This window comes from Ornithodoros turicata, chromosome 1 (assembly GCF_037126465.1).
Source record: "Ornithodoros turicata isolate Travis chromosome 1, ASM3712646v1, whole genome shotgun sequence".
NCBI classification, from domain to species: domain Eukaryota; kingdom Metazoa; phylum Arthropoda; class Arachnida; order Ixodida; family Argasidae; genus Ornithodoros; species Ornithodoros turicata.
In genome coordinates this window covers 128,525,993-128,551,845 of record NC_088201.1, presented here as the reverse complement: position 1 = coordinate 128,551,845, position 25,853 = coordinate 128,525,993, and the positions used below count along the sequence as shown (strand labels likewise).

Here is a 25,853-nt window from a genome sequence, read left to right as displayed (position 1 = left end):
CTCGGGATTCACCACCCTTCCACCTCTCCTGCAATGCATCCAACTTACCGGGTGACCGACAGCGAATCTCGCACATCTGACCAGAGTTGTAGCCATCGCTCGCTAAAAGTTGGCAGTCATCGTAGCCGTATTTCTTGCAGATGGAGCTCTCACAGGTGCCACTGAGGCACACCTGTGTGTTCTTGTTGCACGTCGTAAGGTTGACCTTAGGCACCCGAGGTGGACACAGAACCGACGCCCCACTGTCTTTCAGTTAAGGGTCACACCCACTAAGCAGTTTAAAAAAGCTTGGAATAACGTGGAAGTTAGTAATAAGTTTGCTGCCAACCACTACCATCATATAGGGGATGCCTACCTTGGGACCTTCGTTTCGTCAACGACTAGTGATATATATATAAATAGGCTGTCCTTCCTTCATTCTCAGTGATATTTGTATTTTCCTGATCATTTATTGTATTGTTTTCTTTTGTTCACTGATTAATTTGTTATATTCGAGTGGTACCTTGTGCTGCGCATGTCTCTTTTTTTGTAATTGATAGATAAATAAATAAATAAAAGCACTTGCTACGTGGGACGGCTGCAACGTGTTGACTGGACAGTTAGACGCGCGTTTTCTTTGCGTATCACTCACGATATTGCACTCGTTGAAGAGGAGGGCATTATAGGGTGGGTAACAGACTTCGACCAGTGTTTAAGCGGCATTCAAGGGTCTTGGACAGGACAGGACGGACCGTTGGTGACAGATATATGAATTACCTTAATCACGAATTCTCGGAATATTAACAGAAAGTCCCGTGCTAACTCCTACGCTCCCTGGCTTACCTTGTGGCGCTGCGTTAAACTAAGTTCTGCCAAGTGCGTTTAAGGGAACGCATTAGCCGATGGTTTTGAAACATAGTGGGCTACAAATTGCGCAGTGGTACGGAGGATATTCGCATTTTGAAGCGAAGTTGCATTCGTCTTCTGGTGAACAGACGTGGCTATGGCTCCGGAACCTGCAGTTTGTTGTGCAGCATGCTCCTGAAGTTGGGCTGCATCGGCAGAAATAGTGGAAGTAAAATATTTGACATTACTATACGTACCATAGAGTCTTTTGCTCCAAAAAGCTCCTACACTTCATGACAGTTGCTTCACGTGCCCAATATGCGGGTTCTGCCACATGACTTATCGTTGTGGAAAAGACCTGGGATTTATGAGCTTCGGCGTGTGAATGCAGAATCACTGCTGCCACCACCACTATTTTCCAATAACTAATTATATAGAAAAAGGAATGGCAAAGTGGATCGCAAACCCACGTACCTACAGACAGCGTTAGGACGCAGCGTGCATCCCATCTTTTGTTCTTTGTTGTGATTCGCGTAACAGCACTTGTCGTCACAATCGCTGTCGGTATTGCCACAGTCGCATTCTTCTTTTTGCTCACGTATATTATTTCCACAGAAACCGTCTTTGCTTGCTGAAAAGCAACGAGAAATTCAACTTGTGATGGACAACAAAACCTCCAGAGCGTAATGGAGTGGATCATGCTTAGCCATTGCAGCGCACCCCGACTGCGTTTGCGTGTCAGCTTATTGCTTTCTTGTGCTCGCCACCTTTTACTATTAAAGTGTGATGAACTGATTGGGAACGCACATTTAGGTGATAGAGTTTAGAATTATTTGCCTTTATTTGTTGTTATCATGGTAAATAAATAGATAAATCATCCCCCTGTGGTATTGCTGCTTGCATACACAACATACGTATATACAGTGCTGGACGAAAGTACTACCTGCGCAATGAAAGTACCTCTTCTTGTACTTTGTGGGGGATGCTATCCGCTGGGGGCGCGACAGTGCGCGCATGAGCTTGTGGCGGGAGATGAAACTGATAAAAGGTGAAAATGCGAGACGGGACATGCAGAGTGTGGGTGTACTTCGAAGTGCGAACTCTGGCTGTGGGCGTGCGTGCCTGGAGGATGATGCAGTCGCTTGGAACTGTTAATGCTGGTCGTGTTGTGCCTTACGGTGCTTCTGGACCCCGTTGTGATGTAAGTGTATGGCATGTCTGGGTCCTCCGACGTGCGGTTGAGCGAAGAGACGGATCGTGTCCTACACCTGCGTGGGATTCGTGGGTGCGGATCCCACAGAATGGTGTCCAACGTGGAGCCCGACCCGTCTCTTCGCTCAACCGGTGACATGGGGGTTGTTTGAATTTGTCCCGCTACCCTTTAGGCTTCAAATTAGACCAAAAGCCAGGAGACATTATGTTTTTCGTTTTGTTACACTGGCATCAACAAAATTCAACGATAGCAAAAGGGACGTTTCGAAGCCTACGCGGGCGCCCTCATCAGCTTGCAACACGTAATAAAAAGTGTTCATGAGAAAGGAAACCGTGCTAAACCGTTGTAGCATTCCGGTAGAGGCCCCTTGTGGCGGTTACCCACTGAACACAGACGGGGAGTTAGAAAATACCTTGAGTAATGGCACACTCATAGAATGCTTGTAACGGCCACAAGAGGCCTCTACATGCTACAAGAGTTTAAAAGGTCTTCCTTTCTCATGAACAGTTTTTACTGCGTGTCTCAAGCTGACGAGGACGCCCGCATAGGCGTCGAAACACCCGTTATCGTTGTAGAAGCCAGTGTAAGAAAACGATAAAGACCCTTGGGACTGTAATTCCCCGGCTCGTTTTCAGCGAGTGATGGACGAGGTCCCGGAACCCCAGGGATCTTTTGCGGAAGGGAGCACGATGGTCGTGGGGTGAAGCGCAGTAGCAGGCGTTTACCTCTCTCCCTAAAGCAATTGCGGAAATGACTCGCTTGTATCTCCCAGAGCTGCATCGCCCATTTGTACTCCAAACAGATGCGAGCGATTACGGCCTTGGTGTAGTCTTGTTACAAGAGCACGACGGTGAACTCCAGTTCGTGGCGTTTGCAAGCAGTACGCTGACGCCTCTAGAGCGCAATTATAGCATGACGAAAAACGAGCGCCGGGCAATCATGCTCGCACTACATAAGATCGACATGTATTTGGATTGTGCGAAGTTCAGTATTCAAACTGACCATCAGGCACTGTCCTGGCTAAAGCAGTTGAAAAATCCAGGGCTCGCAGGTTGGAGTTTTACGTGCAGCGTTAGCACTTCTCGGTGGAATACCTTGAGGGAATCTCGAACAAGCCGGGAGACGCGCTATGTCGAGCACCGTTACCCCTTCAGGACGTCGTAATTTCTCAGGAGCGTGTGGCGGCGGTGGTGGAGACCGTCTAGGTCCGAGTAGGAGCTCGAGTGGGACCAGCTTGTAAGCAGGGACGACATCCTGGAAACGCAGAGGGCCGACGGCCTTTGTCAGCGTGTGTCAAGGTGGCTGGAGACTGCATACCCGGTTGATACTGAAGACCCTGAGGAGAGGTACGACTCCTATCAGCTGAGCGAGTCCTATGGACTCCTATACGTCCTATGAGCGGAGTGAGCTAAGAGCTGAGCGGGAGAGCTGAGAAGGGGGTCTCCTGGTTCGGTATATTCCGCATGCGGACGAGGAGGAGGTTGGTGATAGCCCCTTTCGGATAGTAGTCCCAAGGAAGCAACGTAAGATATTCCTCAAATACTTCCATGATCTGCAATGTCGGGTCGGTAGCGGCAGCAAGACTCATTGTAGGTTGTGTCGTATGGCAATTTGACCTGGCAGGAGACAGGATGTCTTGCGGCGCGCAGCTCTCTCCGGTCACTTACAGTCTCGAACGTTGCGGTGACAACGAGGAGACTGGCCCTGTCCACGTACAAGACCTGAAGGACTTCCGTCAACGCATCTCGGACAGCGGCAGGTGGGAAGAGGATCCCGATCCAGCATCCCTTCCTCAAGTCCACCGTGACTTGGCCATCAATCCCTTGAGGAGACTACTGGTCAGGGCGGGGTTCCCGGGTTTACCCGTTCGAACCTTCGCCGACGTAGGCAGCCGAGGTGACATTTTCCACCCCTCTAGTCCCCCACCCATGTATACACCCCGAAAGTAAAGGTCCCACCTCTGTCCCGCCTGCGGTACTCTTGAAACACACCAGGAAACCCACCGCCTTGGTAACCTCCACCTTGCTCGTGTTCAGCAACAAGTCGTCCATCCTGCTTCCGTTCCCTTAGACACGAAAGATATCTAGCCCGCCCTCTTGGTTATCCATTGCTATCAGTCGCATCTGGTGGTAGGTTCCTCCGGACACAGCTGCTCGGCGGATGAGGGTATTTTGGATCTTCCTGATATTCCTGATGTGTGACTCTTTGGTGGACAGATCCTGCAAGAGTGTGTGTGTGGGGGGGGGGGATGCATCCCGCTGGAGGCGCGACGGCACACGCACGACCTTATGGCTGGTGATGGAGCTGATAAGAGGGGGAAAATGCGAGGCGAGACACGCAGAGTGCGGTGTACTTCGGAGTTTGAACTCTGGCTGTGGGCGTAGGTGCTTGGTACATGATGCACAGCCGCATGGAACTGTTAATGCTGATCGTATTGTGCCTTGGGGTGCTGATCGACCCCGTTGTGATGCAAGTGTATTGCATTGTCTTTCCCATTAATTAAACAGTGTTACTATGGCATGTATCGATGTCTGCAGGGTGTCGGAGCGAACCGAAAACCGAAAAAAAAAACGCTATTTTGGTGCGAACGGGAACGGAATCGAAACCGTATACGTTTTTTTCGCTCAGGAGGGAAACCGAAAAATCTATTTCACGGTTTTCGGTCCAAAATAAAACTTCGCCGGTTCGGACTACGGATAGGCGAATGAAACAGACGTCGTGTGCTCTGAAGTCATGTCATGGGTACCATACGAGGGTTACGGTTACGGTGGAATGTATGTCGGTATACTATGACCCTAAGGCTCCCTTTGTAATGGTTTATCGTTCGCGCACGCACACAGGCTTAGAGGTACATGTGACTCTCTAGCAATGTGCCGTACTGTTCGTTCTAATTTGATCCCCGCAAACTCTCCTCAACTAAATAGCGATCCAAGGGGGCTGCATAACGACTTCTTTATATGTAATGTCGTGCAACGCGTCCCTTGTTTGGGGGCAGCTAAGTTGAATACATTTACGTATACACGAGGGCAAGCCCGTGCGAAGTGGCAACTCTTTTGTGGACAGGACACAAAGAAAATAAAACGGAGCCGTCGAGCGCGTTTGTGAGTGAAGGTGTTCCTCGATTTGCGTCGTACTCGTGCGGTGGTCCTTGCTGGCTAGACAGTAGCAACAGACATTCGGATGGGACGCGATCGCTCCAACCCAGCAAGAAAGTACTTTACGTATGACATCACGACAAACAAGTCCGTTTGTAGCATGTGCTTCAAGGAAAGAGAAAGCCTATTTGAACAGACAGCAACCTACAGCAACCAGGAGCTACCAATTTCACAGCTGTCTATTAATATTAAATACCATGTATGCGGAATAAACTGGTTTACATTTTGTAACATTGATTTTTTTTTGTGGGGATAAATATTCCCAGCAGAAGCGGAACCGATTAAAAACCGGTATGAACCGTTATTTTTTTGCTCAGGAGCAGAACCGGTACCGGATCGTTTATGATGTAACCGGAACGAAAACCGTTTCGGTTCGACACCCTGGATGTCTGGGTTCTTGGGCGTACCAAGAGGTGGACGTACCAGGCGTGGACGTACCAGAGGTGGACCAGGCGTACCAGAGGTGGACGTACTTGGGCGTACCAGGACCCGCCAAGAGGCGGGTCCTGCCCCTGGGTGGGATTCGGAGGCGATGAGTACGAAAAATTTTATGTTGAATGCACCGAATGTCGACATCAAAGATAGATCCTTAGCGTTTTCTCTTTTTTCTTTTTTTGCTAGTAAAGAAATAATAAAGGAACCAGCTAAGTATTTAAGCAGGGAAGCTACGGTCGCCGATTCTCGAGATAACTTGATGCGTCTAGAAAAGGAAGCAGAGTGTGACTATTGGGCATCGTCGCAATAAGCGCCTACCAGCTCGCGTGGCTCAGTCGTTAGCGTGCTTGCCATGTCACGTCGGTATTGGGAGGTACCCGGTTTTGAATCCCGTGCTCGCGATGTTGTTTTGGGGTCTTTTCTGGGATTTCTTCAGACGCTGTTCGACGTATGTCGGCACAGTTCCCTTAGGAGTTGGACAAGGACGCACAGTCTCCGTAGAGCGATAGCACGGCGAGCTCTTTCAGCATTACCGCTACCACCAATAGGCGGCTTCCACTTACTTTTCTCGATGCATCGAGCTATTGCGAGCCGTTACAAAATTTATTTATTTATTTTACAGATACTACTGTAGGAGAGTCAACTACAACCTGTGGCAGTTCATTCCACTCTGTAATAGTCTGGGAGGGAAGGAATATTTAAAACAGTCATTTTATGTTGGAAAAGGCTTTAATTGCCAGGGTTGTGGCGTCGTGTCGCTCTGAAAGGTTGCAGGTAAGCCGACATTTCTCTCAAAATTTTAGTGTGCAGTAAGATTGGTGTGTGATTTTTCTTTCGGTGAAATTGCAGTAACTCCAACTCAGCTCTTTATATATAGCCTCTCCAGTTCCCTACATTGTATGCAGTGGCCCAAGCAGCAGTCATGTCCGCTACGAGCAAATTGTTGACATGCCTCTGTAAGAACAGCACGTATACCTCTCACATGCGCGGATGTGCTACTCCGTGTACCATGTGTGTTCGTACGTGAAGCGCTACATGATCTCGTATTCCAGGGCAGGCAACCTCTGATATTTTTATTCCATTATTGATATCTCGTTCGCCGTTAGATGCCCTGGAGGCAAATCGTGCACTACAGATTTCGCCACATGTTTCATACCTTACGACACTGGGTTACTCCGAATGGAGCCTATCTCTCGGCCCTTATATGTTGTGGCGTGCCTTGGGCATTCAGAAAGTCGTAACTCTGTAATGGCAGCTTTCTTAAATACACAAATAGGAAAGGCTACTTACGAAGGAAACAGTTGCCTCTCCCACCTCTCTCGTGAAGTATAGAGTCAAGAACGGCACCAATATCTTTTATGCTACAGGAAGAGAATTTGAGGTTGTTTGCAAGCGTTCCTGGGTTAGATGTTGGATACATAATGTAGTTGCCGTCATGTCCGCCAGGAGCGCATATTTTATCCTTGTCGTGCTGTAAACATTGACATGCATATATTAAGCACTCTTATAACAGAGTTCTGATCATTTGACTACGAATAATACTACCCATGCGTAGCTTCGACGCACCACTTACTGCAGTGCCGGGGGGAGGCGGGAAAATTGCGGATGTTGGGGGGGCTCAAAACACAACCAAGCATCGCGTGTTAGTTGGATTGGTGTATTGCTCTGGTATAAGACAATTGCCGGGACCTTGGCACAAGATACTGACGTGTGCACTCCAGCCTCACCTTAAATATTTTAGAGTAGTGATAATCGTAGGGCTCAATCATTTTAGCGAAATCTTGCACACTTCCTGATAGACACCCTGTGCAAAGAGCATATGCCCACCGCATCTCGAGGAAGCTCTCTGCTTAGGATAGCTATGACCTTAGTCATAGTACCGCAGAAGAGTCTCCAGAAGGCGGTGCTGCCCGGTAGAAGACTGATATTCTGAGAAGCTTGCCGCGTTGACAATTATGCTGCTCAGTCAGCGCACAGCACCACCTGCCGTTGCAGCATTGGTAATCAGTGTTTTGTTCCCGGGAATTCACTGCTCTGGCCTTGCCGAACACATTCTTTTAAGGGTTTAATGCTACATTCACACTACAGCAGCCAACGCCGCGAAAGTCGTGAAATACAGAGACGCCTGTCAATATGTCACGTTCGGAGACAAACCCGTAAATCCCGCGGAGGCAGCTAAGGTGTCAAAAGCCGCGACGCGAGAGTTGATGGCGGTGGTGGTCATGATGGAACTGCTTGCCGTTGTCGGCACATGTGTGCGGGTAACGTCACGACTATCGCAGGGCGCAGGGACCGTGCGTCCTGGGCGGAATTTACAGGGAGCTCTGCCGACATTTGTTTTAAAGCGTTTGAGGAGGACCTAGGGAAGCACAGCCAGCGCACGGATTCCAACCCGGGTCACCTTGTAGCCTCGGCGTGGAATGCCAACACCGTGACTACTAGGCTACAGGAGCTGGTGACGCGAGAGTCCAGATTGCTTCTACTTTTCCAGGGAGCACCAGGCGAATCTGGACCATGAACAAGAAAGGAGGAGTTCCACCTCCGCAGCTCCAACAAGAGAAACGAGATGGTCCCTAATACGCCGCATAATTTGCGGCCGCGGCGCGGCGCTCGCGTGCCCGGGAGGCCAGATTTCGAAACAATAGCATTGACAGTGCAATATTTTGCGCACATTTTCATCAAAACAGTGGTACATAAAAATTATTTCACGTTGTGGATCCGCATACTATGCCATCAAGTCTACGTCACATTGATTTTTTTCGCATGCCTTCTAGGTATTTCTTTAGCCTATGGAGGACATATTTTACTGCAGCAACGTCAAAGGTAGTTATGTTTGTTGACATTGTGCATCTGTGTGTTATGGTAGTAATTCGAAGCTTGAATGTGGCAAGACGCTGATAATTTCTCGATATTTTCGACACAAAGTAGCCATTGGTGTAAAGTAGCAACCACACTGTCTCTAAGCAAGAATTCAGTGATTATCAATGCGGTAACATTACAGGGCTCATGTCAAAGGAAAAACGGCAGTGTCGGTGTGCGGACATCACGAGAAACGAGAAGGAAAGACGAGAACAGACGACGAAAAAGATACCATAAAGCAGCGTTCCCAAGCGCGCGATTTGTGAGAGCGTGTGCGAAGGATGAGAGCGAAGAGTGAATCGACGCGACCTTGTAGTTTAGGCCTCGCTGTCGCTGCCACCCGTTTTCCCGTATCAACGGTTCCCAAGCATGCTACGACGAGACAGGTCCTACGTTCCAGCACTTTCCTGCAAACGCGTACAAGCTTGATGAAATATTACCATTTTACCTCTTTGAAACTAAATATTGACTTCAGACAGTAGTTTAGTGTTCGTCCTGGCCACATTGGGCGTCCTATTTCCTCTTGGTGCGGTTCGTTACCTCCATAGCGGGTTCGTATCCGTATATTCACACGAGCGACATTTCCCGCAGATGCGGAAGACGCGAGAAACATCATAGCTTTCTGAGCGCGAGCACTCAACGTTCAGTGTTCACGTACGCTGCTAACCGTGGGAAACATCATGCGACATAGCCACAACATATTTCGTAGCGGACGACGGGAAAGACGCTGACGGTGTCGTCTGCTAAGTGCGCAGTACGCGACTCCCAATATTCCGCAGAGTGTGAATTGCTCAACATAACACGGGACGGAACTTCGTCTCTGTGAGCAGTGTTTTCGCTCTTTCTTCCACTAGAAACTTCCGTGAGGATGTCGCTCGTGTGAGTACACAGTATCGCGCTCAAGCAAGTACCTCTACTGAGAGCCAGTGGTGTTTTTGAAGGTAAGCCGAAAAGGAACCACCAGTAGCCTCATAAGTCGCTTCAGACATTTTCATAACAGTTGGCTCTTTCCGATAGTGATTTCGAAAGCACGAAGAGCCTTCGCTGCAATGGCAATGACGTTTCTGTTTCTGACTCTGTTTCAAGTTGTAGAGCTGCAACAAACACGAAAATGCTGGAAGATTCCCACGTCAGAGAAAAAAGCGAGGGCGTGAAAGTCTGTTCCGCGCAGACGGTAGCGACAGCAGCTTTGTCGCGCGCTCATGGCTTGGTTGTCGCCATTGCTTCCGCTTTCCTTCATCCCCAATGTGAGGGCCAGTTCTCACTTGGCGACGCCCAACGCGGCGGCGTGAGCGGGCGGCGGAAATAGACGCGCGTTTCCGGAATCGGGAGAGGAGAGACGTCGAGCCAAAAAACTGCCATGTCGAACTTCTTTCACGACGTCGGCGAGAGCTGCCGAGAACGACAGCTGGCGACCAATTAGGTGACACAGAAAGGCCACGCCCCCTGATTTTTCGTCTGCTTTGGACTACGGAAGGCCAGTGTGGTGGGAACATGAAAATTGTGAGCGCTGACGGGGCGGCGGAAATGCGCCTCTACTTCCGCCGCCCGCTCACGACGCCGCGTCGGGCGTCGCCAAGTGAGAGCTGGCCATGGGAGGGAGAAAGAGCACACTATCGCCTCTCGCGTCCTGGAAAAAGATTAAAAGGAAACAGAACATGCAACCCAAGATAAGGCCAGTTCCGATAGAGTCACCCGATACATTTGTTTTTGTTTTGTTTCCGCAAGTTAAGGCTCATCTTCGACGCATGAGGGGGCACTGTGTTCCTTCCCCTTCTCACGTTGGGGATGAAGGAAATACGCGTCTGCGAAGATGCGCAATGAACAAAATAAAGAAAAAATGCCGTTCCTTCACCAATTCTTTTGCGGGCGATCTATGGAACGGATTTTTGTTCTGAACACGGCTACGATATCAGATAACCGAAAGGAACAGATGTTCTCATTGGGACAACTTTGTAGCTTTTATAATTAACATTGCCTTTGGACTTTGCTATTGCATTCCTAGGGAGTGCCCTTCAGCATATGCTATATTGCAATTTATTTCATTTTGGAAAAAGTGTTATATATATTTCAAAAAAAATCTGTATATACTTAGCTGGGGCACACTGTATCTGCTGATGCTCCTTTCTGCTTGCCAATTTCCGAAGATATTTAACAGCAAACACCTCTAAAGTCAGTCATACCTGCGCTTAATAGCCTTTCAACCCGAGCACGGTGATATGGTCTTGCATTGCGTAGACTTGATCGCAGTCGTTACAATGCTCCTGTTTACCGATTTTTGAACATTGGATCGACGACTTCTGCTGGTGTCTCGTCTGTAACGTGGGCTACCGCGTTTAAAAGAATGTGTTCGACCAGGTACCAAACAAGTGCACTGATATATCTCGCTTCCTGTCTCGCATCAGTTTGTTATGATGGTCACCCGGTCTAAGGTACACATATTTTGCTTCCTTCCCTTGTACTATCCCGTTAAATCACAACATAATCTCTCTGTAGACAAGCTTACATTGGCTCCGAAAGAGTGCCCTAGTTCGTGGGCGAAGGTCAGCTGGCTGGTTCTCAGTGGAACTGCTCTCCCGTGATTGACGAAGGTGACGACGCCCGTGTTCAGGGTCACAGATCGATGGTAGCCGCCGAAGTTAAGCTTCGCATATTTCTGGCATATTCCCCCAGAAACTCTAGCTGCGAAATAACGTTTCTAAATTGCAGCAGCGTAGCACTGAGAACGGTGCCAAAACAGGAAGGATTCGAGCCCGAGTTCTGCTTTTCCTTCCGTACCGCATTGATATTGTGCCACCATGAAGTTATGAGAGAAGAAAACAATTAAAACGCCATTCCGCACGGTACCGCTCATCTTCGGTATCTTTATTTTAATTTTCTAAAATTATCTCATTGCAATTCACGTGTCTCACACTGTATTCTCACGCAGTGTTGTTTCTCTATGCAAAACGGAAGTAGGGTAAAATGGATTTCACATTTTCGGAACTATGACGTCTTATGGTACCTAATCTAACCACATGTCTGACATCATTGCTCCTCAAAAGTCCATTTCCGTCTCTTCCCCACAGCTGCTGGCTATCTTACAGCACTTGGTGAAAAGCGGAGCCGCTCGCTCTGTTGCTAAGAAGGAAGACGCCTAATCTCGATGACGTCACTGAATCCGAATCAATAGACCACCTAAGCCGCCACGTCATCGATTACGTAACGCAGCCGTGCAAAGCATACTGGTTGGTACCTATTACAGCCTTATCAGTAAAGCACGGAAAAATATGTGAGAAACTCCGAAATATGCACGCAATTATACACTGAAAATATTCGAAACGTGCAGTAAAAATCATCAATATAGGCAATGTTTTACATTGTTCTTGGTACAAAAGTAGTGCACCAAATGCCTACTTAAAAAAAAGTGAGTATTTTCTTAGGAACGACACGGTAAAATAAATTTTGTTAGGAACGACACGGTAAAATAAACCCGCCTTTCTTATGCATCACACAGATATAAATCATGGAGCTGAAGGCTTTGCGTTCGTAATTGATAAAATAGCGTAAACGCTGGCTAGCTGGTGGACGAAACCCATGACGAAACAAGCTTAAGCACAGACAACACGAACAAACACTAACTACACGTATAGCATGAACACAAACTACACGTATGTTATTTCCTTGTCTTTCCTGTTGCCCATGACCAGGCTCATCAGTAATATCGTCGCAACAGGGCGTAGGATATCCGCATTGTACTGGTCGCGAGGGCTTATCAAAGTCAGGGTTAGAGCCAACGTCTGCTTCTAGGATGCGGAACAGGAACCTTCATGATTTACTCGTTGTCTCATATCTTCGTATTCTTTTAGTGCTTCCATTGCCAGTTACCGTGTCATAAGCGGATATCTGAAGAGTTTCCCCGTGATGAATCTGGCGCAACGCTGCACTGGTGGCTTTCGTTCCATGCACTAGCAGCGTTTGACACTTTGGCCTGAACAGTGGAGCTGTCAACTGACGGTCATGCAGTCAACTCTTTCTTGCCGTTTTTTTTTTTTTTTCTGTTCCATCGCTCGTGCGTTGAAGCGATTCCTGGGTGGTTTAAGCTGTGAATAATTGAGCCTCGTCCAGCGCAACTCGTGTAGTGTTCAAGGTAGGCCATGTCGCAATCATCGAAGTTCCTCCGGGACGTTCCAAAAATCTGTTAGCGCGCACTTCAGCAATAGCTCTCTATACGAAAAACGTCGTCATGAAGTTGGTAGGCAGATTGAAACTGAAAGAAATCGGAAGGGGAGGGCTGGGTTCAACGAATGGGCACTTGTTCGCTGCCTGCTACTGAAAGAAAAGTAGGACCGAAGGTAGTGTACCTTTCAGAGACCATCGCAATCCCCTCAAGACCGTGGCTTTCGGGAGCGACCTTGTTCGTCCCTAGCTTTGGGCGTAGTTCAACTCTACCAAATTGGTGGCGCTGTCGAACACTATAACGTCATTTGTTCACAAACAGAGAGATGTCTGTTACTACGATCTCCAGGTAAACGTCGCAGCGTTCTACTTAGCTGTCTATCTCGTCGAAGTTCATGATCGCAGAAATCTGTCCGTCAAGATATTTCAAAAGCCGGCATGACGACTTAGGAGCGCGACCTTCAGCTCCAGGATCTTGACTGAAGGAGTTTCATGGAAGATTGCTGTGATCTCCGAGGTACGCTGAATGAACTTCTCGCGGACAGGTTCACTGAGCTGCTTGAAGCTATTGCCAAATCTTGAGTTTCCCGGGTTTGGGCACCAAAATGTAAGGAATATGACGACTGCTTTTTGTAGATATGAACGGGTTAAAGGAGCATGGAAATCACATTTAATATGCCTCGAAACCCTGCTTCATCTGTGAAGCTGCCCACCAGGAGTTACCATGCAAAATATTTTCGCTCTGCTGCGTACTGTCACTGCGCAATCAAATTTAGACATAATAAAAAATAACTAAAAAAAGACAGTTGGGTGAAAGCAGTCGCGGACGAGATACACGAGCCCCGCGTGACGTAGAAACTGCTCAGTGCCTTATTTCTTTGTTTTTTTTCTTCTCGGCTCAGGCGCCGCCTATACATGCTTGAGTTGTGCCGTGGGAGGTCACTGGTCACTTGCCGGAGCCCCTGATACATCACGACGTCTTCTCGTTCGCCGAGAAGATGCGCGGAACAGAGCCTTGCGCGTGCTTTGTAGGGCACCTGCGCTCATCGCTCTTTCGGAAGAACTCATTTTATTCGTTGCAGAAGACGTGTCAGAGAAAAAAAAAATTTGGGAGCCACTTCTATGCTCCTTTAAGGGGCATGAGTCAGATGACAGAAGATGCACGTGATCACGAGATGCAAACTGAGATGAGGGTCGTCGTCGTCGTTTCCAATAGATAATATTCTCTCCATCATAAGAATGTGCTGACGAATTTCGGGCACAGTTGATTCGTTATACTCTGTCAGTTTCTGTTTGCTTCAGTTATTTCTGATCATGAAATGCTGAGGAGGTGGTCTTCCTCTACGTGAGTCCTGTCCGGCGGGATGGAATGTCCCAGGACGCAGATGTTCGCGGCCTAAAGTTAGGATGGTGACGTTAGAACTAGTGAGCCAGCGCGTGGCAGCAAGGCTACCTCGTCGTAGTCCACGATCCGTCACGTACCTGCCGTGCAAATCGTGTTTGTGGGCAATTTCCCGGCGACAAAAAACACTTTCACGATATATCTTCGTAGTGTACAGCAAGAGTGAATTGAATCCTAAGCGTTCTGACTGTAGCAGATCAAGCTAAATTATTCAGAATCAGTCAAAGCACTGCGCCTCCGACTATATGGGACAGTGCTCAGTACTATCGGAGCTGGTAAATTGGTACGTCTCAGCATGCTGTTCTGCGTTGTTTGCTCATGCAGAAAGCGTCCGTCTGTGGTTTGTCTGAGAGGTTGCATTTGAATGTATGTATGTGAGTATTAGTCTCCGTAAAGAACTAAAAGACGTGGCATAAAAAGAGCATGTTGTGTACCTGAAATACATTTCTCACTACTTTATAGTTTACGTATTTAGCACATACATTAATTCTTACAGTATTTAAAGCACATAGTTTTGCAGAGTACTTAATACTTTACCGAAAGTACTTTTCCTGGTACTTTGCCCATCACTGGTGTTACCACAGCGCATAGGGCCAGGATGGTGAAATTCGGCTTCTACGTAAAGTCAGGTTTCGGGGAGGAAAGAATGCCGCGGTGGAATAGGAAGCTAGTTTTCTGAGCCAGAGTGAGAAAAGATCGATATCGTATGTCGACCCCGCCGTTTCTGATTTGACACTGCTGAATGAGAGTCATATTTCTGGCGTCTTGGCTTCCCCACGTTGTGCTCCCCCATCCGCAAACGCAACGAGCCTTACTACACGTCCGAAGTTAATTTTGCATCAATTAATTCGTTGTATACTCTTGCCTCCCACACTGGTTGTAACATTCAGCCCAGCGCAGGCACAGTCGCGAGATCTAGCTGCTTATAATTTTTGCAATTTGCAGGAGTATCTCTTCCAAACTAGTGTTGATGTTGTATGACTGGTATAAAACGAGACTTGTTCTAGCTAGCGGAATTAAAAATGTAAAGTTTCATTTACAAAGATAGAAACCAAAGACGCACTCTTTCCTTCTCACTGTGTTTCAAGTTCTCCTACCAAGCCATCGCGACCGTCTGAATGGACCGACTGCTACAAAGCACTGAGGAATAGCAAACATAGGACCACCATAACTGAAGGTTTTCACTCTCGAGCTCGCGTGTGTAGTGGACGCTCGAAAAAAAAAAGAGTCTGGTAACGCAACCGCTGGTGGATGGTATGTGCCATAGAAATATGTGTAGATCCGAAAATAAATTCGTCCCGGATGCTTTTGCAGTTCACAGGACCCTCGCGAAGTTAAACCAGAAAAGTTTATGCTATGTTGGACAGCCGAAGGTGGATCTAGTGGTCCAGTGGCCGTGCTTCTGCTATGCAACGCGAATTAACTGCTACTGCGTAATATAGCGAAGAACTGACTGCTTGGAGTTCCGACGTACGCCAGCCCTAGGACACCGTTGGCGAAATCTCGGAATGTCCAAATGAACGCTGAGCAGTAAAGGTCGTAGTTTGCGTTGGAGAAATGTTCCAGAATTAAATTGGCGTCCAAGTCTTCTGCGCAGAATGGATTCCCTAACCTCGCCTTTCCTTCGCAACCCTTCGGAGTGTTCACCTGCAATACATCAAGCATCAGGTCAGTCAATTAACCACGCAATTTTCAATGCAGCAATTATGCACCATTCCACTAATTCGCCCTCAGGCTTTCCTTTAGATGCTCATAATAATTGGAGGCCTTATGTCACGATACATCCACCCGCATTGGGCGCGGGCTGATTTTTTTTTTCACTTCCACATTGGCGCCGCGGAGCAACCGTGGCTATGAGCGGCGACAGACGTGAACCGATGGAGAGAGGACAGCAGGAAGGAGGGGGAGACAGGCGGTTAGTATGTGTCCTATGCGGGCTAAAAGCTTGAGGAACTGTGCCGACATTCGTCTGGGAAATCTGCCGGAAAACCCAGGGAAAACCCCAGACAGCACAGCGGGTGTGGCGATCCGAACCCGCCTCACCTCCCAATCTGGCCGTGGAAAGCGGTCATCCCAACCACTGTGCGGGATCAATTATGTAATTATTTTGCTAAAGCCAGATCTGCAGCTTGTGCTGCATTCCAATGCGCTGGTTCAGCAGCGTCCACGTGTCATGCCCACATCGACATCGCATTCCGTTTCGCATCATTGCTTGCTAGATTATCGTAAAAATACTCCAAAAGCCGGGAGAAGACATAACGGGACAGAAAAGTAGAGAACTCCGACTTAACATAACAAAATAACAAGGTTTACTCAGACGTTTCGTCCTTCATGCGACGGACATCATCAGTGCCAAACTGAGTAACCCTTGTTATTTTGATATGTCAAGTCGGAGTTCTCTACATTTTTGTCTAGATTATCGTAAACAGGCGAAAGCGGAATGTGGAGCCATTCACGAGACCAGTTCTCACGGATCGATTATGACGTCATTGCGCAGTAGATATGTTTGTCATTCCCATATCTTCAGGTGCTAGTGATTGCGTCGCTCAAAAGCTGATCTCGTTGAGCCCAATTGCGTTTGCGATCCGCTCTCACCCCTTGCGTCTGCGAACCCGTCCGTTGGTTCCAACCGACGGGTTCGCAGACGGACATATACCTGTTTAACGCATCGAAATGCAGCAGTACAGGTCTGTCCTGATTGGTTCATCTCGGCATAACGAATAGGATGTGAATTTTGTGCTTTACACCTCTCAATGAGTGCATAGGTGTGGATGGACTGTCTCAATGCGCAACACTGTCAGGGAGATCGCAATGAACAGTGTAATTTCCGTAGACACATAATTAAGCGGGGACTGTCTGTTTAAAGAGGCGAGAGCAGCAGCTAGCCTGATCCTGCGAAGTGAGCCTCAGCTGCGAGTTAATAAAAACTGCGAAAATATAAAAAATAAAGCACTGCCGCACAGGAACGGCTCCAGAAGTTAGGCAGAAACGACACGAACGCCTGTAGACAAGTTTCACTTTTTTCTTCTAGTCCAGTCGTGCATTTTGTGTTTTGCCTATTTCTTATGTATATTCCATGCGCAATGGGGTAGGGTATCGCCCCTGGTGATGTAAATTCCTCAATTATCACCCTCAAGTTATTGCTGTATATTCCATGCGCATAATTTACCATAATTTACGTAGCCGTCCAAGCAAAATTCGCGTGATGTCCTATTGTTCAAAATTTCCTAAGCTGCTTAAAACAATCGCGATCGCGTATTTTTACTGAATCTTGCTACGATATTATCAACTGGGACTGGATTGTTGTTGACTTTTTAGTGTTAGAGGCATTTGACACTGCTGCGACACAGACAAGACAGCGAACAAAACGTAGTAAGCTTTGGCCATTAGGCTGCCGAAAAGTTGCACAAGTCCCAATTAGGGGTCAGCATGCGTTCAGAACATATAAGAAGTTCCCGGTGGTCATTGTCCGGAGACGGATATCAAGTTTGCAGTAACTGAGTTTAATGCGTAATACAGATGGAACCGTGCCTAGATTTTAAATAGGCCATCTCTGTTCTAAGCTGTCAATTGATAACGGTTCTACTTGAGTTAACTGAGTACAGTATAACCACAACGTGTCTATACATGCATAACTATGAGCGTTCAAGGCGTGACTAAACTAACATCGCGCAGAGCGAAAAAGTGTAAGGCATTACTAATACCGCGACACGATGTAAACGAAACCAATGTTGGAAGCCACTTAATCATAACTGTGATAAATCACCTGAGCAAGTATCTGGAAAATAAACTTTCTTCTTGTGAAGAAGAACGTCTATCCAGCTGAGATTTTACAACTACATGCACAGTATGGGGAAAAACGTTGTCAGGGGGAAGAGTGTAAGAATTGTGTAGAAAGTTTGACGATGGACGGGATGTGGTGACGAATGAACGACAAGGACACGCTCGTCTAACTGCAGTAACACCAGTGAACATCACAGGCGTTGATCAAGTCATCCTGGAGAACGGGCGCGTAACAGTTCGAGACAATATTAGTGTTGGCAGTGCGGAGACAATCATTCACGAGCACTAACTGTTCCGCAAAGTCCGTACAAGATGGGTTCCCCGCTACCTCAACTTGTGTCTAGAAGACCGGAATCAATCCTAGGGGAACGAGTTCTTCGAGTCAGTCATCATGTGTGATGGTGTGATGAAACCTGGATGCATCATTTCACCCAGACACAGAAGCAGCGTGGAATGGCGACATAAGGCTTCCCCGACACCAAAGGAAAGCAAGATGCAGCAGTATTCTGGGAAGTCCATGGGTTCTGTCCTCTGGGACATGCGGGGTGTCACCCATCAGGACTTCTTGGAGCAAGAAGTCACAATGAATGCCCACTGCTACTCCACGTTGATATAGAGGGTGCCGCACGAAACCCAATTTGCAAAAAAAAAGCCTGGGATCTTGCCCGGAAGGGTAATTCTTCATGACAATGCCCTGTCTCAAACGACGAATTTGACGGCAGCAACCTGGCCGAAATGCCCTTGAGAGTTCAGGTTTAGCCCCTTGTGATTACCACTTGTTTGGATCCCTTACACCTTGGAGGAAAGACGATTCACACAGATGAAGCTCTCCAGAAAGATGTCCAGCAGTGGCTACGACACGCCGAAGGCATAAGAGAGTTGCCACAGCGATGGCACAGATGTGGAGATGTGCACGTTGGATAATTCGAAAAACTTACGTAGTTTGGTGTTTCCCTAATGTTTCATTGTATATAACGTAAAGTAAGGATCGGTCAACGTTGAATGACCATTGTATATGAACAAATGCAAACAGTCCAAGTTTAGGATTGAACGGTTAAAGCAGTTGATATAGTCGACACTACACGTTAACATATAATTTAAGATCTTATAGACCTACTTTACGACAGGGCTTTTAAAGGCTGGCAATCAGACCGATAAGACACACAGTGAGGGAAATTCGGAAAATTAATTTGTAATGCTGTTTGCGCGCTTTCTCGGTTTGGGCAGTGCACTTAAAAGGATCCACGTTCGAATCTCGACACCGGCTCGTCTCTCGACACTACTGTTTTTTTCTTCATGAATATCGGCACAGATCCCTGTGAATTCGCTCCTGGACGCACGACGCCTTCACAACATGCCACCACAAGGGCAGACAGAGGGCTCGGCAATAACGTGCCAGAAACCAACCAACCTAAAAAGGGCCATCCTGCCGTCTGTATATCATAGCAATATTGCGTAAATACGTATTGAGCTGACAGGAGAATACTGTCATTTTCGAGAGTGCTTTCAAAAGCGCCTTCGTACACTGCAAGTATAATGGCACTTCACAATAAAATGATGATTTATTTTGCGTAACTCTGGTGCTCGTCGTAAATATACGTAAATATCTTATCGCATGTACAGTGTCAGCGCGATCTGGAACTGTGCAGTGATCTGGAAAATGTAAAGCACACCCTTCTCAATTGCCCGCACTATAAACCTCTTAGGTCCACACATTCAGTGCCGCTCAACCAGATGGATCAGTTGTTTTCGTTATTTGTTTTATTCCGTGTTAGCGTCGCGAAACAACTGTGGCTATGAGCTGCGTACAGACGAGAACAGATGGAGAGAGAACAGCAGGAAGGAGAGGGGACAGGGGGGTTAGTATGCGTCCTGGGCCGACTTCATTGAGAACTGTGCCGACATTCGTCTGGAAAGCCTTCGGAAAACCCAGAGAAAACCACAGACAGCACTGCCGGTCACAGGATTCGAACCCGTAGGATGACAGGCTGTGGCGGGTAGGATGACAGGTGCGCCCCTGGTGCACCTTCGACGCGGTGCCGCAGAGAGCATGAGAGCGTATAGTTACTGTTGCGTGCACTATCTGCGCCGGCCCCGAACTTCGAAAATTCTTTTCTCCGCTATAAAAAATATACGTTTTAAAACTTACTCCTTGTGTTGCTTGGGCATTATACTTTCTTCCAGCTCTCACTATACTTCTTTCTGCGCCCCATTTTTCTTATTTCAGGTTAAAGTTGTTGTATTTTCGCAAGAGTCGCATCTTCGCGTAATTTTTTCTCGTCTCATTGTGTTTAACATCTCAACGATACTTTTTTGGCTTGTAGTACCCATTCGTATCTCAACGTTATAAATAGTTTTGTCTCTTTGCTTCTGAGCGATGTAACCTAGAAAAAATGCGAGAGTTTGCTTCTCGAAACATTTTTCGCACCCCCTTTAGGATACATATGGCGAGTAGCCAGAATATTTGCGACCCTCAGATAGGTAGATGACTTCTTCCTTACCGCTGCACTAAAACAGTTGCGGTATCTCCATAATTTTGGCGGCAGCATGCGTAGAGTGCAAGGGTGGTCAGGGGCTAACCCCGTAAACAGACACCTAGGGACAACTATTTTGCGATGGCGGCTAAAACCTTTGTTTTAGTGGTTTTCTCCAAGAAATAAGTTCCTATGATTTTTTATAACAAAATCGACGAGGGTCGAGCACAGGGTGTCGGAGCGAACCGAAAACCGAAAAAGAAAACGCTATTTTGGTGCGAACCGGAACGGTATCGAAACCGTATACGTTTTTTTTGCTCAGGAGGGAAACCGAAAAATATATTTAACGGTTTTCGGTACAAGAAAAAACTTCGCCAGTTTGGACTACGGATATAGGCGAACGAAACAAACGTCGTGTGCTCTGAAGTCATGTCATGGATACTATACGAGGGTTATGGTTACGGTGGAATGTATGTCGGTATAGTATCACCCTAAGGCTCCCTTTGTAATGGTTTATAGTTCGCGCACGCACACAGACTTCGAGGTACATGTGACTCTCTAGCAATGTGCCGTAGTGTTCGTTTCAATTTGATCCCCCCAAACTCTCCTCAACTAAACAGCGACCCAAAGGGGCCGCATAACGGCTTCTTTATCGGTAATGTCGCGCAACGCGTCCCTTGTTTGAGAGCAGCTAAGTTGAATACATTTACGTATCCGCGAGGGCAAGCCCGTGCAACTCTCTTGTGGACAGGACACGAAGAAAATAAAACGGAGCCGTTGAGCGCGTTTGTGAATGAAAGTGTTCCTCGATTTGCGTCGTACTCGTGCGGTGGTGCTTGCTGGCTAGACAGTAGCAACAGATATTCGGATGGGACGCAATCGCTCCAACCCAGCAAGAAAGTACTTTACGTATGACATCACAACAAACAAGTCCGTTTGTAGCATGCGCTTCAATAAAGGAGAAAGCCCATTTGAACAGGCAGTAACCTACAAGAACCAGGAGCTACCAATTTCACAGCTGTCTATTGATATTAAATACCGTGTATGCGGAATAAACAGGTTTACTTTTTGTAACATTTTTTTTTGTGTGTGGAGATGAATATTCCCAGCAGAAGCGGAACCCGTTAAAAACCGATATGAACCGTTATTTTTTTGCTCCGGAGCAGAACCGGTACCGGATCGTTTATGATGTAACCGGAACGAAAACCGGAACGAAAAACGTTTCGGTTCGACACCCTGGTCTAGCGTCACCTCTGGGAAGTTTGAGATGGAATGACCCAACATGCTTTTCGGTATCTCCACTTCTGTTTATATCATTATGTTTCCTTACCTTCTTACCGATAGGTATTATAGCGAGTTTTAGCACACCGGAAGAACGCTACGAAGACGCTGCGATGAAGGAAATTAGCAAACCCAAGCATAGCAATGTGATATCACCTAGCTTCAAAGGAACAGGGCGATGGGCTGATCACATGCTTTCGGAACCATTATTGTGAGCAGCTTCCGATCTATTAAAACTGGCCACTAAATCTCATATACGGATCTTCGCAATTACACCTGAACCTTTAAAATACCGCCATGCATAATAGCGACTAAAGCATCGTAAGGCCGGACATCGTATGGACTGGTTATACATTATATACATTATACACGAACATCCCGTCATACATGTATGACGAACGTGTATAACAAACATCCCTTAAGCATGTATGATCATACAGTGCTGGTCACACTGCTTATATACCGGCAAAACATGTTTGAAAGCACGTGTGTATAACCAGTGTGACCGTGCCGTCATACAAGCAAGCGCTCCTGTTTGACAAGATGTTGTCGAACACACGAAGATGTATTTGGGCACTGCCGAAAAACGGTGATGGACAAGTTGGAGAAACAGGCGTATTCGCCCTACAGTTTTCGTTCGCACGAGTCAGTGTCAACAACATCGTGATGCGCGTGAGTTATTTTACACGAGTAAGTTGTAAGTCAGTGTTCGCGACATTGTGTTGCACGTACGTTCAAAATGGCGACCACTTTGCCTGCGGACATGGAGAGAACAATCGAAAATCAGCAAGTGCAGCCCCGTCTTCGTCGTCTTCGTACATTTTGAACAGCGATGTCCGCGAATGGAAGCTATATAAACTCATCGGTTGGTTACTGTGACACTGACGTGTGCCATACATCACGGTTTAAGCCACTCCCACTGTTCCTCCAGTCAAGTTGTATAACCAGTGTGACCGATGTTTGAACAACATATGTTCGAGACTATGTATAATCATACACGCGTTTGGACTAAACGATGTGGACCAAAGCACTTCGTTATGGATGAAATGGTTATTGGATAATATTATCGGTACATGGTAATCGACAACTCATGGCATTGAAGTAATTGACGTTGGCCGCCACCCAGAGCACGTACCTTGAGAGTTTCCACACGAAACATGATGCCGGAAACGCCTTGGAAATTGGTGCTGGAGAAGATGTGAGAGGCGGCGTCTACGTGGGATGCTACCACTGTCACAATGCGATCCCGGATCTCTTCGTCAGTGGCTGATCCATAGCTATGGTGCGCGTACAGTGTATGATCGATGGTTATCAACAGATTGCACATTCGGTAGGCCATACTTTCTTTTGTTGCTTTCCTGCATAGTTTGAAAATGATCAATCAGCCAGAAAGAGATGCACTGCGCAAACACTTTGTTTCTACGGTCCCGTACAACTGGCATCCTTTAGGGTTAAACACTGCACGACAGACACGTCAATCATGTCAAAGTTGCCTATGTGATTCAGAAAGATGTTATGATCGAGAAGTCTGCATCTGACGATTAGCGCGAAAACGATGTCAGCAGAAAGTCACGTTAACCACAATAAAGTTTCTGCACGCTCAATTTTGAGAAAACCCTATCTGTGTATTCACACCACCAACATCCTCACGGAAGATTATAGTGGAAGAAAAAGCGAAAACACTGCGCACAGAGCCCAAGTTCCGTCCCGTGTTATGTTGAGCATTCACACGGTGCGGTATCGGGACTGGCATACTGCGCACATAGCAGACGACACTTTGCAGACGACACCGTCAGCGTCCTTTCCTGTCGTCTCACAGGATATTTCCGACGGTTAGCAGTGTTCGTGAAGACACGACGTTCAGCGCTCACGTGACAGCAGAAAGCTGTATGTGTATACGGTAACAGAAACAATTCACCGCTGCCGCTACCTCTTCCCACAGCATGGCGTTCACATGCACATTTTTGTTGTCAGAACGCTGCATGTCCGACAAAACAGATATCTGCTCCACATCAGAAATTATTTACTCGTTTTTCTGTGCCTTCTGCAGCTTTTTCGTGAGAGCAGCCATTGCTAAGAGGTATGTAGGTCGCTTCTTCTAGGACGGTTGACCAGAGGCAGAAATGTATTTCTGCACTCTGATCGGTTGCTATATGTGCCCATGAACTGACTGTTACGTGAAATATCAAATCTGCTCTGACGCACTGAATCATGTGATACGAGCAGCTGGGACGTACGATATTTTGGGTTGTGCGTAAAAACGCGACTTTCGCGCAAGGGATACGCACTTTGCGGGCCGGCTTTTACTGTACTCGTGCTGAAGTATGCGAGACGTCTGTTCCCCTTCTGCGTGATGCCGATACCCTTGGAGTATATACTCGATATCTCACCCGTCACGCTCATCCCTATCTCTTCCATTTTGACGATTTCGGCAAAGCTTTCGATTCCGGCAACGGCTTTTTGCAACGCACACGGTGCGGAATATCGGGAGTGGCGTAATGCGCACTTAGGAGACGACACCGTCAGCGTCCTTTCCTGTCGTCTGTTAAGCCCGAATCCCATAACAAGCGACACGCGGCAGATACACGCGAGAAGCGACAAAATCGACGTCACTGCCGCCACACGAGCGTCAAAAAAGCTTTGTCGCGGCTCAATATTTCTGCATCTACTCCCAGTAGATATTTGTAGCATGTCGCTGAGTTCGTTGCCTGTTGTTTGACAAAACCAGCTAGATTTGGCGGCGTGAAACAGGAACTGAACGCGTGGGCAAGGGAGAGGGTGGAGAGGGCAACCAACAAAACTAGCAGACGAAGAAGTGGGCGGGGCGTTGGGTACTTCAACCGCAGCGCCACTGCGTTACGGCGAATATTACATAGCTACTTCATTACAATTTCCCCTCGTTTTGACGAATGAAATACTATTTTTGGTATATTTATGGCAATTTACAACTTAGCTCGAATAAAATAAGCATTGCTTCTCCAAAAACATCATTTCTCGGTGACGAAATGTCGCTGCTCAAATGGACCAGGAAGTCGCGCCATGACCAGACGCTACAGCGACAAATTCTGCAGCGCGTCGCGTGTCGCTTGTTATGGGGTCCGCGCTTTAGGGAATATGTTGTGGCTGTGTCGCATGATATTCACCACGGTTTGCGTTGCACGAGAAGGCACGACGTTGAGCGCTCGCGCTCACGTGATAGCAGAAAGCTATGACGTTTTCCGCATCTTCCGCTTCTGGGGAATGTCACACGTGTGAACACACGGTATAGGGACGTCCGAATTTATATTTATTGCTTCCAATTTTCTTTGATGTCCTGACCACATGAGAGGGCTGATGGTACTAATAGGCCCCTACACTTCAGCTACTAACGTGTTGGAGAAATAGTATAACACGTTACATATTTACACGTCATGTTAATCCGTTGGATTACCTTGGCTTCTTGGTGTGCTTATCGTCAATCGGAGATCCGGTGAAGTGGATGTAGTCCACCTGACGTTTGTGTCTCTGTAGCCCCTGCACAAATTTGGTCAGAAGGCGCCACCATTCAAAGTATTCAATTATTGTATTGAAACAAAAAGGGGACCCAGAAATAGTCCCGAAACGTTCGTCTCTTTATTTTTTATTTTAGGCCGAACTACGCCAGAGCATTGTTGGGGCACAAATTTATTGATGACAAGCAGCTAGCAAACACCCCATCGAACGGCACCAGCCTCGGCACAGACAGTAGATCTTATTGCCACACTTTAGCTGATATAATGTCGAGGTCACCGCGCTTGCCTTGTGCCAGACGTATACACAAATCAAATACTCTACTCAAGTTAGTCTACCCTAAATTGCTTTGGGAATTAACTTTGGGAATTAACAATTTATAAATGCTCTTAAGACGGAGTATTTAGTATTCTAAATTGCATGTTTTCTGACAGTAACTTGTACTCATTTTGCAAGTTACCCCTAAGACACTTGGTTTGCTTTGCGTTTTCTTTTTCTTTTTGTTTTGCGGGATACCAGAAGGACGAGAAAATGAGCAACCTCATAAGTTTATGTTGGGCACATTGCCATGTTGGCCACATGTGCATAGATGAAGCATATTATATATGAATTTTAAAGTAGTAGGGAAAGGACTTGAAACATATATTTTTTACATCATCATATGATCATACTACTTTCAGGAACCGTCACGCAAAATATTTTCTTTGGGAAGTGCGAATTTACTGAAAAAAAATGCTTTGCCAGAGAGCCCGCAGTGGCGACGACCTCGCCCAGCGGCT

General features: G+C 47.1%; 2 protein-coding genes across 2 annotated transcripts in view; both read right to left on the bottom strand.

Annotated features, from left to right (window-relative positions):
- The window catches only part of LOC135379006 (uncharacterized), a 28,658-nt gene extending 27,998 nt beyond the window's left edge, over window positions 1-660 (bottom strand). The window contains exons 1-2 of the mRNA XM_064612235.1: window positions 632-660; window positions 49-242 (exon numbers count right to left, since the gene is read on the bottom strand). Of these exons, the coding sequence (XP_064468305.1) occupies window positions 49-242; window positions 632-660 (223 nt within the window). The remainder of the gene's footprint in view (window positions 1-48; window positions 243-631) is intronic.
- Window positions 661-680: 20 nt separating this feature from the next.
- Window positions 681-25,853, bottom strand: part of LOC135378592 (disintegrin and metalloproteinase domain-containing protein 10-like) — a 42,265-nt gene continuing 17,092 nt past the window's right edge. Inside the window, exons 5-11 of the mRNA XM_064611653.1 lie at window positions 25,016-25,098; window positions 22,721-22,943; window positions 15,502-15,694; window positions 10,994-11,169; window positions 6,919-7,099; window positions 1,300-1,456; window positions 681-1,031 (exon numbers count right to left, since the gene is read on the bottom strand). Coding sequence (XP_064467723.1) covers window positions 875-1,031; window positions 1,300-1,456; window positions 6,919-7,099; window positions 10,994-11,169; window positions 15,502-15,694; window positions 22,721-22,943; window positions 25,016-25,098 — 1,170 coding nt within the window. The 3' untranslated portion in view covers window positions 681-874. The remainder of the gene's footprint in view (window positions 1,032-1,299; window positions 1,457-6,918; window positions 7,100-10,993; window positions 11,170-15,501; window positions 15,695-22,720; window positions 22,944-25,015; window positions 25,099-25,853) is intronic.